Raw genomic sequence first — 17,089 nt, 5'->3', positions numbered from 1 at the left:
TGTAGCTGTTTGGCTGCTCTGACTTAAATTCCAGGGGAGTAAGGGGCTCTGTAGGTGCCTTCTTTTTTTACTACAGCCACACCTGCCAAAAGAGTAGATAACAGGTAAGAGAAGAAGCTTCTTGTCTCAGCAGCATAGGCAGGTGAGTTGGGTAATTCCTTGTTAACATGTGTAATTGTTCATTAGTCATTCCTGGGTAGTATGCTGTAGGCAACTAAGTAGGCAAGAGAAGAATAGTAGTAGTATAAATGGTGTAGCTCCCGCTGGGGCTTCTAGTTAGGGCCATAAGTGTCATGAATAAGAACAAGAAAAGTAATGGACTCTTGGGCAGCATTAGGTTATATATGTACTGGGCTCGCTCCCTTGTGAGAGATTTGATGCCAGGGCATGGGTAGAAGTGTGGATTTAAACCCTTAAAATGCTGAAAAAGGGGAGTTTGCTTCAACTGAACCTCTTAAAATGAGGGAATAGGAGATGTTTGCCTTTACTAATGCTATTGTAACTAATGGGTTCTCCCTTCTGAATCACCTGAAATACTGCAGCCTTTGGTACTTCTTTACCTCTCTATCCTGCCCTTCAATCCTGTTGCAAACGCGGGGAAAACCCAAAACTCTGGGTTTTTTCCCCCCCTTTCCTTTTCATTTTGCCTCCTCTTTTCCTGCAGGTTTTGGACTATCCAGGCTTGCATGTGGATTAGACACCTTGGAAGCTCAGCTCCAGGTGGGGTTGCAGCAGTGTTGGAAGCACCAGGGATTCCCCCGAGGTTTGGTGTGAGGAGCTGCAGCTTGGGAGGGGCTGGGATTTTGTGCAGTCTCTCACAGACTTAGAAAATAGCAAGAAAATCCTTCCTAGCAGCATTTCTCTATCTACAGAGTCCTGAGAGCAGGTTGGTACGGCCAGTGCTGGGACTCCGAAACAGTGACTAAATCCTGTTTTCAGGGCTTGAGGAAGAGAGCCAGTCCTGTGTGTTTGGGCTCACAAAGAGAAACTGAAGTGCTGCATTTTGCTGGACCTGAATTAAAGCACAAGGGCTGTGTTTTGATGCTCAAAGCGGGCTTTTCGGGCTAGGGCGAGTCTGTGTCTCTGAGCTCCGAGTCCTGCCTTAGGCACAGCCCGAAGCCGGGCTCCCCGGCCTCACGCAGAGCTCGGGAGCAGCGACTCAGCGCCGCGTCCGGGGCTGGCGGCAGAGCCCGGGGCCGCGTCGTGGGGCCCAAGGCGGGCTCCGGGAGGGGCTCAGGGCTGAGCGGAGCCCGGCCCGGCGCGTCGGGCCCGGCTCGGGATCCCGGGGCTGCCCGGGCGCTGGCACAGCCCCGGCTCCCCGCGGAGAGCCGGCCGGAGCAGGAGCGGCAGCGCCGGGCTCGGCCCCAGCGCCCGTCCCGGAGCGGCTCCTCCCGGTCCCGATGCCAGCCCCAATCCCGCCGGGGAAGAGGCGGCGCCGCCCGGGACCCGCAGCGGCCGCCGGCAGGACCCGGAGCCCCGGTCCCGGGAGCGGCCCCGGTGCGCGGGGCGGGTCCGGCCCGGGAGAGAGGGGCGGGGCCCCGAGCGATGGAGCCGCCCCCGTGCCGGGCAGGGCGGGCCCCGGGGCCGGGCGGGGCCGGGGCTCTGGGGCGGTCCCGGGCCCGGCTCAGGTGCGTGGGGCCGAGGTGTTTGAAGCCCCGGAATTCGCCCCCTGCCGCCATTTGCTCCCTTAGAGCCTGGGGAGGTTGCGGCCGGGCTGGCCTCCCCGGGCGTGGCCCAGGTGAGGCCCCCGCTCCCCCTCTTTCTCCTGCCCTTATACTCCTCCTTCCCTCCCTTCTTGCATGCTCACACCCAGTCCTCCCCGGTGGCCACAGCTCCTGGGGGTCCCTTATGGCTTCACACCCTTCCCTGGGTGTCCCCTCTGTGTCCCCCACGGCTGGTCTGGGCTGACCCCCCTGTCCCGCAGGATCCAGCCCGGGATGCTGCGCGGTGCTGAGCACTGAGGGGCACCATGGGGTGCGCGGCGTGGCCCCCCAGCCGTGGCCCCCCGCGTGGCGCCGGAGCCCCCTCGGTCGGTGCTGAGCGCTCCTTGATGGAATTGCAGTGAATGGAACAGAAGCCCAGCACCCTGGACCCGCTGTTGGAGCCAGAGGACACCCGGTGAGCTCCCACCCCAGCACGGGGACATGCGGCGGACACGTGTGGCACCACGCCTGGCGTGTCCCAGCACATCCCTGTGTGGCCCATACCTGGCTGTGCCCTCTGTGTCCGAATGCCGTGTGTGTCCCCAAGTGTCTCCATGTCCCAGTGCCCACTGTGTCTCTTGCGTCGTCGTGCCCAGTGTGCCTTCATGCATCCCTGCGTGGTCACGTATGTGTCCGTGCCCTGGGTACCCCCTGTGTCCCCATGTGTCCCTGTGTGGTTGTGTATATGTCCATGCCTCGTGTGTCCCTGTGTCCTGGGTGCCCTTTTTGTCCCTGTGCCCATATCCCCGTCCACCCCATGTGTCCCCACTCATGTTCCGAACCTGGGTGTCCCCATGTCCTGTACATCCCCGTACCCCAGGTGTCCCCCAGCCCCGCTGTACCCCACATGTCCGCAAGTGTCCCTATGTCACGTTCTGGGTATCCCCACACGTGCCCATGTCCTGCGTGTCCCCCTGCCCCCCACATGTCACCGGCTAGGTCCATCCCCTGGTGTCCCTGTGTCCCCACGCCCACATGCCCCCACTCGTGCCCCGCCATGGTGTCCCCCCACTCGTGCCTCTCCCAGCCGCCCCCTCCCCTCACCCTCCACCCCCCCCGGGACTATTTCGGGCCCCCGGTGGGGGGTGGCGGCCCGGGGTCCCCTTGGGCTGGAGCGGCCCCGGGGGATGCGGGGTCCCCGGGGCTCCCCCCCCGCAGGTGCCGATCCCCGCGGCCCCGGGCCCCCCCCGCGGGGACGGGCGCGCGCGGACCCCCGCCGCCCGCCATTGGCTGAGCCCCGATGACGTCACTTCTCCGCTCAGCCAAAAGGACATTTTGTCTTTGACTGGGAAGGAGCCCCTCCCCCACCCTTTCCCTTCCCCTCCCCCACCCTTTCCCTTCCCCTCCCCCACCCTTTCCCTTCCCCTCCCCCACCCTTTCCCTTCCCCTCCCCCACCCTTTTCCTTCCCTTCCCTTCCCTTCCCTTCCCTTCCCTTCCCTTCCCTTCCCTTCCCTTCCCTTCCCTTCCCTTCCCTTCCCTTCCCCCGCTCGGTCCCAGCCCCCCCAGGGCGGTGTCGTGTCCCGGAGGGGGGGGTCCCGACAGGGGTGTTCTGGGTGGGGGGGGTCCCCAGGGCCCTCTCCTACCCCCCCCATCCCGCACCCCCGGGCTGGACCCCACCTGTGACATCGCTGCACTGGGACCCCTGGGTGGGGGCTGCCCATTTCCCAGCAGAGAAGGGGGTTCGAGGGGGGTTTTGGGGGGCTGTTGGAAGTTTGGGGGGGTGCAGCGGGAATCCGTGGGCACCCTCTCAGCCTGTCACCCCCCTCCCGTAGGTGGCTGGATGGGAAGCGCAAAAGAAAGAGCAGCCAATGTTTGGTGAAGAGCAGCATGTCAGGTACGGGGACCCACGGCACCCCCCGAACCCCCCCGGGCACCCCATGGCCCTGCTGGGCACCCCCGGGTCCCCCGAGTACCTCATGTGCTCGCCGGGTTCTGCAGGCACTCCGTGTGAGCACTGCAGGGGCCTCGAGTCCTTACCAGGGACCCCTGGATACCCTTCGTGTTCCTTGTGGACATCTTGGGGTCCCCAAGTCTCTTCAGGCAAGTCAGGGTGCCACGGACACCCCATGTCCCTGGCAGGCACCCTGGGGGCCCCAAGTCCTTGCCAGGGTCCCCTGGCCACCCCATGTATGACCTGGGTCCCCCAAAGTCAATGGACATCCCTTGTCCCCCATGGTCACCCCAAGATTCCTGTGTCCATGCAGGTACCCCAGGGTCCCACGGATGCCTCATGTCTCGACCGGGTCCCCTGGAGTTCCACGGACACCCCTTATCCCCTGTGAGCACCCCAGGAACGCCAGGGTCCCATGGACACCCCATGTCCCTGGCAGACACCCCAAGGTCCCCATGTCCCCCAGGCACCCCAGAGTCCCATGGATACCCCACTCCCATGTCCCCCCCTGCACCCCACATCCCTGCAGGGTCTGCTGGGGTCCCAGTCCCCCACATCCCCCTCGGCGCCTCGTGGGTCGGGGTGCCGCCATTGGGGCGGCAGCGCCCTGGGGTGGGCGATAAGGGGGGCCCTGCGGGCACTGCCCCCCGCCCTGCCCCATTCCCGGCGGGGAGCAGCCGGCGCCGGCGGGACCCGATGGGGGGCCAGGGGGGAACCCAAGCGTCCGGCTCCCGCCCATCCCCTGCACCCGCCCCGCTCCCGGAGGGAGGGAGCACCCAGGGACCCCCGCATCCGGCACCTGCAGAGCGCCAGAGTGGGCTCGAGGGGTGCCCACGCCTGGGTTTGTGGGATCCCGGGTGGGTGCGGCAGTCCTGGGGTGCTGGGGACACTCCCCTGAGTTACAGGTGCTCCATGCAGGGGGGACCCAGGCATCCGGTCCCTTTCCCATCCCTCTCACCCTTCGGGGATCCCCAATTCCAGCCCCCCCAAAACACAAGGGTGGGCTCCCGGGAGGGACATGAGGGGCCCAGGGTGCTGGGGACCGCCCCATGCATCATGGGCAATCTGTGCCTCAGTTTCCCTGAGCAGTCGGTGGTGGGGAGGCTGGGGGGACTCTGGTGGGGGGCTGGTTCCTGGCCTGCCAGGCGGGGGGACCACGGACAATGACAGGGACAGTGGGTCTCTGTGTGCCAGGGGGACAGGGACCCCCCCCGCTGCCGGTTCCCGGCCAGATAATGGGATAATGGGGGCTTTATTGGCGTGGGGGGCTCAGGCACCCCCCCCCACACCCCCAGTGTTAACCCTTCCCGTGCCAGGGCAGGGGTAGTGGTGGGGCAGACAGTGGGTGCAGACAGAGGGGAAACTGAGGCACAGGGAGGGGAGGGCTTACTGGGGGTCCCTGGCATGGGGTGTGTGGGGTGTCCCTGATGTGAGGCATGCAAGGGGGTCCCTGACTCAGGATTCCTGGAGGATCCCTGATGTGGGGTGTGTGGGAAGGTCCCTGCTACAGGGTGTTCCAGGGGTCCTTGACTTGGGGTGCCCTGAGGGTCCCTGTCATGGGAATCCCTGTCATGGAGCACCCCATGAGTCCCCGCTGCGGGGGTCCCTGCTCTGGGGTGCCCTGGGGGTCCCTGACCTGGGGGTCCCCGCAGGGTACATCCCTAGTTACCTGGACAAAGATGAACAGTGCGTGGTGTGCGGGGACAAGGCCGCCAGCTACCACTACCGCTGCATCGCCTGTGAGGGCTGCAAGGTGACTTGGGGCAGGGGGCTAGGGGGGCTCAGCAGTGCTCACTGGGTCACTCCCCCATGCCCTCCCCAGGGATTTTTCCGTCGGACCATCCAGAAGAACCTGCACCCCACCTACTCCTGTGTCATCGACAAGATCACCCGCAACCAGTGCCAGCTCTGCTGCTTCAAGAAGTGCATCTCCGTGGGCATGGCCATGGACTGTGAGTTGGGGGGCGTGGGGGGGCTCGGCTGGGGGGCAGGTTGGGGTCCCGACACCCTGGGGCACATTGGGGTACCCGGAGTAGCTGCAGGACTGGGCTGGTATGTGATGCAGCAGTGGGGTAGAATGCATGAATGGGGGGTCCTAGCTGACTGGGGGGCATCCCAGATGATAGTGGGGGGCTTTTGGGAGGTGGGTTGGAGTCCTGGTGCTATGGGGCAATTTGGGATGCCCAGAGCAGCCACAGGAGGAGGCTGGGGGGGGTCACCATGGGGTGCTATGCTGCAGCTGTGGGATGCATGGATGGGGGGTCCTGGCTGATGTGGGGGGATCCTGGCTGATGCTGGGGGTCCGGCAGTGGTGCTGGGGACCGAAGCAGGTAGCCAAGCGGAAGCTGATCGAGGAGAACCGGGAGTGGCAGCAGAAGGAGGAGATGATCAAGTCCCTGCAGCATCGCCCCAGCGCCGAGGAGTGGGAGCTGATCCGCCTTGTGACAGAAGCCCACCGCAGCACCAATGCCCAGGGCAGCCACTGGAAGCAGAAGCGGAAATTCCTGGTGAGGGGATGCAGTGGAGGGACTCTGTCACCATCTCGGTCCCCCACCCTGGCCCCCAGCCCTAGCCAGGATCTGCTGAGCACTCACACACTCAGCACACACATGGTGGCAGTGCCAGGGTTTGGGATGTCACCGGTGTCCTTGGGCAGTCAAGGGGGGTTGGGACATTGCCCAGTGTCCTTGAGCTGGTCACCCCTAAAGGGTTCAGGGGTGAGCAGTGACCAAAGGGGACAGCTGTGCCCGCGGGTGGCCCTGGCCCTGCCATTGGCCCTGTCACTGGCCCTGTCACGCAGCTTCCTCTTCTGGCTGCTGCACTGGCCCTGCCACGAGTGTTCCCCGGTGACATGGAGGCCCCAGAGGGGGGGCAGGGTCACATCACACCCCCCGGGGTGTCTCAGGGAGGGGGGACAGGGTCACACTGCACCCCCTGCCACTGTCCACCGTGGGGGTCCCAGAGTGGGACACGGTCACACTGCACCCCCAAACCCCACTGTCCATTACGGGGGACACAGTCACACCACACCCCCCCAATGACCCATCTGCTGTGGGGGTCCCAGGGGTGACACGGCCACGCCACGTTCCCCAATGCCACCGTGGCAAGTCCCTCTCTGCCTTCAACCTGGATGACACCGAGGTGGCCCTGCTCCAGGCTGTGCTGCTCATGTCCTCAGGTGTGCGTGCACACCAGTAGTGGGGGAATGGGGTGGGTACCCCATGCCAGAGGAATCAGGGTTGGGTGTTGGGTGGGCACCCCAATGCCCAGAGTTCTCACTGTCCTGGGGAGGTGTTGGGTGGGCGCCCTGATGCCAGAGATCCCCAGCAGCTTCAGGGGGAATTGGGAGGGCACCCCATGCCCAGAGGCTGTGCACGGGGATTGTTGTGTTGGCACCCCCTTGCCCACAACCCCCAGCACGTGGAAGTGCACTGGGTGTGCACCCTAATGCCCAGAGTCCTGACTGTCTTGGGGGTGTGTTGGGTGGGCACCCTGATGCCAGAGCCTCACAACATCTTCAGGGTGTGTTGGGTGGGAAACCGTGCCCCCCCTGGATTTTGGGGGGGTTTGGAGTGGGCACCCCAATTCCCAGAGCTTCAGGCAGCTGTGCCAGGCTGGGAGGGGTCCCAGGAGCATGAGGTGGGCACCCCAATCCCTGGTACCCAGGAGCACAGGTCCCCTTGGTGCCCTGGGGCCCCCTGCCAGGCTGACGTGGGTCTGTGGGGTGGGCACCCCAACACCCAGGGGGTGCATGGGACACTCAGCCCTGTGGGAGGGAGAATCCCTGCAGGTATGGGATTGGGAGAGGGACTCTTCCATGGGCAATGAGTGCCAGGACAAGGAGAGGTTTAAACTGAAAAGGGGAGATTGTGATGGGGTATTGGGAAGAAATTCCTCCCTGTGAGGGTGCTGAGGCCCTGGCACAGGCTGCCCAGAGAAGCTGTGGCTGCTCCATCCCTGGAAGTGTCCAAGGCCAGGTTGGACAGGGCTTGGAGCACCCTGGAATAGTGGAAGGTGTCCCCGCCATGGCAGGGGGGTGGAACTGAGTGAGCTTTAAGGTCCCTTCCCACCCAAACCATTCCATGATTCCACAATCCCCTGATGATTCCCTGATTCCCGCAGACCTGACGGGGCTGATCTGTGTCGAGAAGATTGAGAAGTGCCAGGAGATGTATCTGCTGGCCTTTGAGCACTATATCAACTACCGCAAACACAACATTCCCCGCTTCTGGCCCAAGCTGCTGATGAAGGTGATGGATCTGCGGGGGGGTAGGAAAGCAGAGACCCCCCCAGTTTCTTTCTCTCTCCCCCACACTCTCCCTTTCTCTCCCAGCCTCCCTCCTACCCTCTCCCCAGTGCCTCCCACCCTCTCTCCCAGCTCCCCTGTGCATCCCCGATCCCCCCAGCCCTCCTTTCTCCCTGCTCCCCAACCCGACTCCCCTCTCTTCCCCCTCTCCCCCTCATCTGTCCATCATCCTTTCCCCCCCTCGTTCTCCCCTGTTATCCATAGGAAGGAAAGCCCGGTGCCCCAGTGTGTCAGGTGCAGAGGATGAGCTGTCCAGGTGCCGGGGGCGGGCGGGGCTCTCCCGGCGCGGGGCCGCCCCCGGGCACCGAGTGCCGCCGGTGCCGTGGGTCGCGTGGCTTCTCCGGTCCCCTCGCACCGTGGAACGGCGCCAGCCCGGAGCGAGTCCCGGTAATGGGCGCTGGGGAACACGTGTGGCTTGAATGGAAAAAAACCCAACCCCGACCTCCCAGGCTTTTTGCCTCGGGGCTTTGTTGCTATTGCCTGAGCCACGCCTTTAAATACCGACGAGGGCGCCTGCTGGAAGCGGTGTTCCGTGGTTTTTGTACTCTCTATTTGTGGTGTTCATTTTTATCTGGATGCACAGTTGGGCTTTTTGGGCAGAAGGTGCCCCTCAAACCACAAGGCTCGTTTCAACCTTGTATTCTATTGTTTGGACGATCCAGGGTGGGTGAGGACTTTGTCTTGTTACCGTACTAGGGAATGGAATGCAGGAGGTTCTTACAATTTTGGTATTGAAGTTGGAGTGTTGAAGGATATCGGTCTGATGGTAGTCTTAACCTATGAGCTACAGGCATTTGTAAAAAAACTTCAGCCTTTCCTTCCAGCAGCCCTATACATCTAAAAGCACGTGCATTTCTTAACAAGTCTCTGTGTCATAGTGACTTTAAAAATTAAAACACGTGTGTTCTGCCTTACCTAGGACTGGGGCTTTTTTCTACAAGTTCAGTTTGAGCAGATGTTCTTGTCTGTGCTTTTAACGTGAATGGCCTTGATTTTGCAGCAAAGTCAGTGAGATGGCACCTGAATGCAAGGGTTTGGGTTTGTGAAGCTTTGCAGAATGATGGCCTATATTTATATTTCTTTCAGAAACTCTCCGTATGCTGCACACAAACCTAATTTAGAGAGTTTTACTGAGACAGCAGATTCAAGCCCTCATTGTTAGGGGACATCTGTAATGCCATTGTCTGCTTGACATTAATTCTTCCAGCTGTGCATCTATGTATTGTAATTGCCCTGACTTTTTTGGTCACAGTTTGTTTTCTGCAGTGCCCTCGTGCCTGCGCAGCACTCGCGATGCTGCCGTTGAACCTGGGCTGTGTGACAGATGGGGCTGTCCTGTATCAGAAAGTTACGGGAATGTATGTAGACGTCAGATGGAATGCTGGTCTCTCTGCTCACCCTTGGCTCTGTAATTTCGTCATCCAGCCATGGAGGACCTGTGCAGCCATAACTGGCCAAGGTAGTGGGGGAGCACAAGCTGCAGCTCTGCAGGAGATAAGGGACCTCTTGCCCACAGCAGAAACAGCAAGTAAGTGCAATTCTCAGAACTCTTTACTGCGCCCTTAACTGCAGTATTTCCCTGCTCTATAATCTGGCCAAAGTTAGGTAGGTTTTAATAGGGATAGACACATTTCTACCACAAAGGTCACCTCTCTGCCAGATTTCAAAATTTCCCTTCTGAAGCTAGAGATCCTCATATAAAAGGTTGCCTGAATTTATGTAACATGTGCCAAGCAGTCTATTTTTCCTTTAATAATATTCCTGGAAATAGTGGAACTGTTTTGGCTAAAGCAGATGCTGAACTGTTCAGAATGAAATTCTCAGAGCTAAAATCTGGCCAAGTAGAGTAACGTGCCATTTTGTTAACACTGGGGAAGGCTGAGCTCCATGGCAGCAGGGAGGGGAGGTGGCACTGCTGGTCGGCAAACCAAGGAAAGCAACAAGCGCTGCTTTTAGGAAACTGCCAGCTTGAAGCCAGTGAGGAACATCCTTGGGCTCCTGCACTCTGTGTTTTTATGTTCACCTTAAATAATGAACAGAGAAACCCAGAGGCACCAGCGCTACTTCCAGTTACCTTGAACTGCTTAAACACGTAGTTTAAATCACCCAGGCTCCGTTCTCCCCACCTGTATTGCTTCTGGGCTTAAGGCTGGATGTATCTATGGAATCTATAGTTATGTATTGGAGTTTGGCCTGAAGTAATTTGTGTTGCCGACTTGGTACTCTTTCCCTGCCCTGGAAGTCTATCTGCAGAACCCCTCTGTGCCAGACAAGAGAGTCCCCCATAGATGTTTCACTATACAGTTATATCTTTTGGTCAAAGCCTTACAGGGCTATGATGTGAATGAGGACAAAGCTCTGTTTTTCTTCTTTGCTCTCTGCCCTGTCTTCTTTCTCTGTATTTTAGGACCCAAGTAACAGGGCCATAAAGCTCCTGTTCTGCTTCCTGGTTGTGTCACCGAAACTGCAGGAAAAACAAAAAAGCCTCCAGCAACATTTTTAATGTTAGAGAGTCAAGGCACTACTTTATTCTCTGGCCAGGATGTAGCACAGAAATCATCTCATCCACACATAGCCCGGGTGTGCCGAGAGAATCATTCCATGACACATGACCTTTACTAGAATTTTCAGATCTTTTTTACAGTCAAAACTCATAGAAACGAATTGGGTCAGTGTTCATTGGTCTCAAGTTGTGTAGTTCCTAGTATCTGGTCTCCTATTAGATCTGTGTTTCTTCGCTTCTGATGTTAATTAGATCTTCAGGGGTAGATGTTCTTAGATGGCCGCTGACATCTGTTCTGGTGATGTTCCCTCAATGGCTTTATCTTATTGGGGCTACTCCTAGTCTTTTGAAATGCTAAACCCATCAGGCCTCACCTAGAGAAACAATGCCCTGGAAAGAAGCTTCAGTTCCCTTTCCCTGAGGCAAAGATGAGCAAACCTGGCCAAAGTCATATATAAAAAATTTTTAAACTGGTATGTTTTCCAACAGTTGTATATAATGCTTTATTACATAAATGGGCTGGGAAAAGCTCTGGTACCCCTTACCAAGTTGGCTTTGTCTCAGACAATGCTGTTATTTTGGGGCTAGACATGAAGCTCCTGTCTCTGGAATTGAAAATGAATATAGGAATGACTGAACAAACAAACCTGGTACACTCTTAAAAAATTGTGTGCCCATTGACCTCAGCACCCCAAGCTGGATTCCCATGCTCTTTCCAAATTCTTGCCGTTCAAGTCCTTTCCATGCGCTCACTTGCTACTCAAACTTTTTTTTTTGTTTTGTTTTAAATGATACTGGTACCAGAGCACGGGCACAGCACTTCTATGAGCTGCAGAGCTGTGAATATCTCTTTTTATGGATACAGTGTGTGCATGCTGTGGCTTTGGGCACAGGGTATGTCAGTGCTAGTGCAAGGCTAATAACAGCCTCTAAAGATAATTTGAGAAGTTGCTTACCTTTCCCCAGGGAACAGGACATGTCTTTGTATTTCCACCTTCAGATACACAACCCACTTGTGGGCTTGACTGCATAGCAAATAGAGTGTGAGAGTCATCCTTGTTTATATGGATTTTTTTTTCCCCCTCTCTCCTTTATGTTTTGCTTTGCCCTCTCGTTTGCTTTCTGCCTGTTTTCTCTGAGGCTAGTGATTTCTTGGCAAGTTATTGTTCATAATCAAAGAAAGGTAGTGGGCAAGCAGCAACTGCTGTCTTAGGTAGCCCAAGCTGATCCTGCTGCTGCTTCGGCAGGAGAAAGCAGCTGTTTGAGAAGAGCACAGCTGTCCTGGGCTTTGTGCACACACGGGCTGCTCAGAGCAGCCCCTTGACCCCATGCTGGCTCTGTGACCTCTGCCACTCTGACTGGTAACAGTGATGGCAGTTTGTGTTGAGGCTTTGTTCTCTGCTCCACAGAGAGAAACATTAAAGTGCAGAGTAACTAAGTGGCTTTTCAAAGGCTACAGAATGAATCAGTGAATGAACAACAACCCCCAGCGGCTCCAGGCCCCCTTCTCTCTGCAGACCAATGCCTTTCTCCCTGTGTGAAGATGTGCACGTAGGATAGGTTGCATACAGAATTATGTATTTCAAAAGAAATTTGAATATTAATATTTATATTGTAGTGATGCCACTGTCCTCTAGGCTCTGTAAATAGCAGCACCACAACAATGTGAATTATTCCTTTTATGCAAAACCCTGGCCAGTGAAATAGCTTGCCAATACAAAATAAAATTGCTGCACAAAAGTTTGACAGCTACATTCATTATATATGTCAATCAAAGGATCCTAAAAGCTTTATTGTCCCTGTACAGAGTCTGAACAATCTGCTAGCCCAATATGCTGCAAAGCTATTTTCTCTCTACTCCTTTCATTTAAAAAATAGCCACCAATAACTTTTGACAAACAGTCTGAGAAAACTGCATGAGCAGCAAGGAAATCTTAGATTTTCTTGGCTATCTGTGGGCTGGAGCCTTCCACTCACTGGGCTCTTTCACATGTCACAGTAGATGAGATCTGGTCAGAAACACGGAGCCCTAAAATTACTCTACAAAACCCAGGCTGGCTGGGGTCGTGGGGAGGGCATGGGGAGGTAGGGAGGAGAACTTAATGCTGAATATAAATGAATTAAATAATTTTTGGTTAAGGCTTTTTGTTGCTTTCCCAGGTATGGGACATTCAAGCTCCTCTGTCCCAGGTCTCCCCCAGGTTAGGCTGGGCCTGTCTTGATGAGCTCTTGCTCTCATCAGACCACCCTACAGCTTGGGAGTGTGAGGCCATGTGTATTTCAGCTGGATTCCCTTTTTCCATCGCGCTCGGTCCTGCGAAGCCCAGCTGTCACTTATGGCTCGAGGTGTTGTAAGCGGGGCAGGGGTCGGGCGGGAGCGGGGCTGTGTCCCGGGAGGCGGGTCTGGCGGCCGGTGCTCCCGCACGGGCGGTGGGGCCCAGGCCGGGCCCTGCCGGGAGCGAGGGCCCGGCAGCCGCAGCGCTGCGAGCCCAGCGCGGCCCCGCGAGGGAGCAGCCGGCGCGCCCCGCTCCTGCCCGGCCCTCACGCAGGCCGCCGGAGCCTCCCCGGGAGGGACGGACCCCACACCTTCGCTCGGCCCTGGGGAGGCCACATCTGGAGTGCTGTGTGCAGTTCTGGGCTCCTCAGGACAGGCGAGACATGGAGCCTCTGGAGAGGGTCCAGCTTAGAGTAACAAAGATGATTAAGGTGAATCTCATGTATGAGGAAAGGCTGAGGGTGCTGTCCCTGGTCAGCCTCAAGAAGAGACGCCAGAGAGGGGAACCTCATCAAAGTCTATCAGTATCTGAAGGGAGAGTGCCAAGAGGATGGAGCCAGGCTCTGGTTGGGTTTTGCCCAACAATAGTACAAAAGGCAGCGGGCAGAAACTGATGTACATGAGCAAGAACTTTACTGTGTGGATGACCAAGCACTGGAACAGATTGCCTAGAGAAGTTGTGGAGTCTCCCTCTTTGGAGGTTTTCAGAAGGTATCTGGACACAATCCTCAACAACCTGCTTTGGGGGACCCTTGCATGTCTGGGAGCTAGGTGACCTCCAGTGGTCCCTTTCCAATCTTTAACCATTCTGTGAAAGTGTGACATTGTAATCTTGTGCCATGACAGACCAGACTAAATCTGATTTAGGAGGGTGTCATAACTTTGATGTCTTTGTTCTGGGCTGTAGCTTAAATTGTTTCACAATTCAAAATATCTTGGAGGTTGGTTGTTTCCTGTAAGCCCTCAGCTTGCTTCTTAGCATGTGCTGGTGCATGGCTTTGCTCTCAGACCCTGGTCATGGGCAGTGCAGCAGCAGTACCTCAGGAGGTTACTTCCTGCATGCATATCTGCCTGTGCCTTTCTGACAGCTGCTTTTGGGAGGAGATGCTGCTCCTGGCCTGTGCTAAAGGGCTGACCTAAAAGTGTAAAGAATAGCCTTGCTCTTGTGTTTGGGAGCGAAGCATGGGGATGCTCTGTGAGGATGCGTGCAGAGGAGATACTGCAGCAGGACTGCTGATCGTGACAACTAGTGCTTCTACTGAAAAAGCCTGGTGAAGAAACTGGTAAAATGGAAACTTTTAAAGAATTGAGGTGTTAATTCATGTGCTGAGAAAGCTGTGCTGCCCACTTACCATCCCAAAAACTGTGTAACATTTCCCTGAGGTGCACTGCTTGCTGCTGCATCATTGCTATGTCTTTGATCACAGGCAAAATTACCATGCTTTTGTAATCAGTAGACTCCACAAGTAGTTTCAAGATACATGGGAGTATATGGGAGTAAAAAGACATAGACTGACACTTCTCACAGTGTTGAAGTTTACATGGTGTGGTGTGTTCTCTCCCCATGCAGCATTGCCCTCCTGTACAGAGCCCTTTTATTCATGTTTTAAATAATTACCACTGTTGTGGCAATGGCATAGAAGTTGTTTCAGTGCAATTTGTGGCGAGCACCAAATATTGTGCAACAGAATGTCTGTTACCTGTGACAACAGCTACCTTTCATAACTACCTTTGATTTCAGGTTTGCAAGACTGGACTAAGCTGAATGTAGGTGGTGCTGACAGGATGCAAAAAGGCTTTCTGTAAGCAGAGTGGGCTGTGCTTTTCTCGCTAGTCCACCTCTGGCCAAGGACGTACTTTGTAGTGTGTGGGTGCAATGGTAAGGACACTGCAAATACTTTTGCTCCTGTGGTAAGGCTAGGAGCTTGGTGTTGTACGTGGAAAAAAAGCCTTCACAAGTCTGAAGCTTCTGCTGTGAGCATCACTGCTTCATCTTGTTATTCTGGCCCTAAAGGAAACCCTCCTGAAGGAATGCTGTAGCCAGCCCCTCTGTTTCTGTGAACAGGAGGTAGCGGTGGCTTCCCAGGGGGGATAAACCAGTCTTTGGTGCTTGCCTGTCTCACTTCTCTGCCTTGTGGGAAAGCGTTATGAATCCCTCTGTTTGGGTGATTGCTCACGCTTCTGCACCCTCAGACTTCATCTGTAAACTTTTAGCAGAAATTATGCACTGATGCTGGGATGGTTCTTGCCAGCTAGGAACTGTTTTCCAGTGTCACTCACTTGTAGTTGGCATGGGGAACTGCTGTGGCCTTTTCTCGATGTTTAATGTGACCTAATTGTGTACTTCCACTGTCTGGGAGGATCAGCTCTTCTGGTGTGACAGCTGCCATAAAATCAGCGGTGCGTCTCCGGCATTTGCAGCTGGTTGCAAGGCACAAGTTCCTTGATTTTGCTGCATCAGCCCGGTGAAACCTTGCGGGGCTGTGTGTGCAGCCAACTGCCTTTTGTTACGCCTGGTAACAGCTTGGCAATATTAAAAAAATGTAACCTCCAGCTGTTTAATTGGCTCTAGGGAAATAAAAAGGCTTCCTAATAATCTTCATATTTACTTGGCACGTTTGGTTTGAAAGCAGATGGGTTGATTTACGAGATAAATGACAAAGCAAGAGGAGAAAAAGTGTGTCAGTGGCTTTACCATTAGAGAGGAAGGCATTTCTGATATGTGGTTAATCACGATTAACCTTTCTAGGTTTTGGTTTTTTTTACAAGTCAGCTTCTTGGACCTTCTGCCCGCCAGCTTGCTCAGCCAACTGATTCCCTCAGTGCCCATTGTCACCTCTCCCTATGACCTACAGGTAGGGGAAGGTGCAGAGCTGTAATGAAGGAGAGGGGCTGAGGTGGCCATTCCTTCTCAGTTGTGCCTTCTTTGCCCACTCCAGACTTGTGCAAGAGCCTCCCCCTTGCAGCACTCACCCCCTCCCCGTGGCCAGACCAGTAAATCCCTATGTCCTTTTGGATGGGCTGGGAATGCTCCTTCCTGAGGCACTGCTGCTTGAGGCACTGGCACTGAGCAGAGGAGGTTCTCCAAGCAGGCTGGTGCTGAGGCTGTGCCCTCCCTGCCAGAACCATGCACCCCTCTGCCCTGGCAGGCAGCTGGCAAGTTGTGAAATATGGTTCAGCACTTTTTTTTTAATATTAACTTGTGCAGCTGTCTTGGAAAGGATTAGAAATCAGTTCTGGAAAAGACTATGGTAGATTTTAGTGAAGAATTCTGCTGTGTCTTTAATTATTTATAAGCATCAGGATATAAGGACACCGTGTTAACCCTTCAGCAGTGAGAAAGATTACAAATAATCTAATCAATGACATACGCAAATTTACAGATTGAGTAGGTTTAGTTGCAAGTTCTGAGACTTAGAAGTGAGGAAATACCAGAAATAAGGTTTCTGCTTATTATTTTGTATGTCAGCGTGTTTGGTGAGGCAACTGGATTAGATGAACACTGTATGACCCTTTCGACTGAAAGACACCGTTCTACATTTCTGATGGCACAGGCCTCTCCTAAGGGCTCACAGATTTGCTTACCACCCCTGCCCTGGTTGCTCTCACCACCTTTCACTAGTGGGTTTTGCTCAGGGGATGCATCAAGGGCAGGTTCATGCCCACAAGGCTCCTGCTCTATGGCCCCAGGGCCAGGCAAGGCTGCAGCAGCACTGTGGAGGGGTTACTGGTTTTGGCAGCTGAATGGTGGCAGGAAAAGCAGCTTCCCTCCCTGCCACGTGTTTCTAAAAGGCTGCTGAATAAGTCAGGGAAGCCAAAGTAAGGCTCCTTTTTGGGCTCAGAAACCTCTGTGCTAGAAGAACCTGTCCCTGCCAGCTAGGGCCCCCCTTGTCCTGCCCATGGTGTGGGTAAGTCACAGGCTCTTCTTCTCTGTGTTGGGATGAACTGCCTAGGGAATGCTGTTTCCAGCAGCCTGGTGTGCTGGAAAAAGGGAGAAGGGAAGAGGGAATGTGGTGCCAGAGCTGCGTGCCATCGGGTTGTGTTTCCCTCTGCGGACAGAGAGTCTCTGGGCTGAGGTGAGATTGCTGGGAGTGCTTGGATGAGCTGTGCAGGAGACAGGGAGTTGGGGATTGCAGCTGCTGCTGGAACCATTGCCTTAGGTCTGCTTAGTCAGTGTCTGTGTGAAGTGGGATTTGCGCTGGAGAGGTGCTGTCGGGAACAAAGAGCGGAGTAAATCCTCTCCGGGGATGCGCAGGGAGGGAGTGAGTTGCAGGGAAGGAGAGTATTTCTAAGCCGTGTCAGTATTTCCCTGAAAGTGGGGCTGGAGCAGTGAGGGGGGTGCTTGGGTTTGGCCTGGGCCTGTCAGGAAGAGCCATAAACGAGCCAGCCCAGGCCCTGACGCCTGCATGG

The 17,089-nt window shown here is 55.8% G+C and overlaps 1 protein-coding gene across 11 annotated transcripts; it reads left to right on the top strand.

The window, feature by feature from the left end:
- LOC138110990 (thyroid hormone receptor alpha-like) lies at positions 1-16,533 on the top strand. 11 transcript variants are annotated; one of them, XM_069016128.1, is made up of 9 exons: positions 1-104; positions 1,925-2,118; positions 3,477-3,538; positions 3,909-3,982; positions 5,248-5,334; positions 5,418-5,547; positions 5,905-6,102; positions 7,718-7,845; positions 8,106-9,139. In XM_069016128.1, exons 2-9 carry the CDS (start codon positions 2,066-2,068, stop codon positions 8,595-8,597), a joined length of 1,224 nt encoding a protein of 407 aa, XP_068872229.1. In that variant the 5' UTR covers positions 1-104; positions 1,925-2,065; the 3' UTR covers positions 8,598-9,139. The 11 variants fall into 11 exon arrangements, 10 of the variants coding, with proteins under 10 accessions (XP_068872229.1, XP_068872235.1, XP_068872231.1 ...); XM_069016134.1 differs by lacking the exons at positions 3,909-3,982; positions 8,106-9,139 and adding exons at positions 9,327-9,429; positions 10,309-16,533 and having other exon boundaries at positions 5,248-5,547; XM_069016130.1 differs by lacking the exon at positions 3,909-3,982 and having other exon boundaries at positions 5,248-5,348.
- Positions 16,534-17,089: the final 556 nt, after the last annotated feature.

Source organism: Aphelocoma coerulescens, chromosome 5 (genome assembly GCF_041296385.1).
Source record: "Aphelocoma coerulescens isolate FSJ_1873_10779 chromosome 5, UR_Acoe_1.0, whole genome shotgun sequence".
Lineage (NCBI taxonomy): Eukaryota > Metazoa > Chordata > Aves > Passeriformes > Corvidae > Aphelocoma > Aphelocoma coerulescens.
The sequence above is the reverse complement of the archived record's forward strand: the minus strand, read 5'-3'. Positions and strand labels throughout refer to the sequence as shown.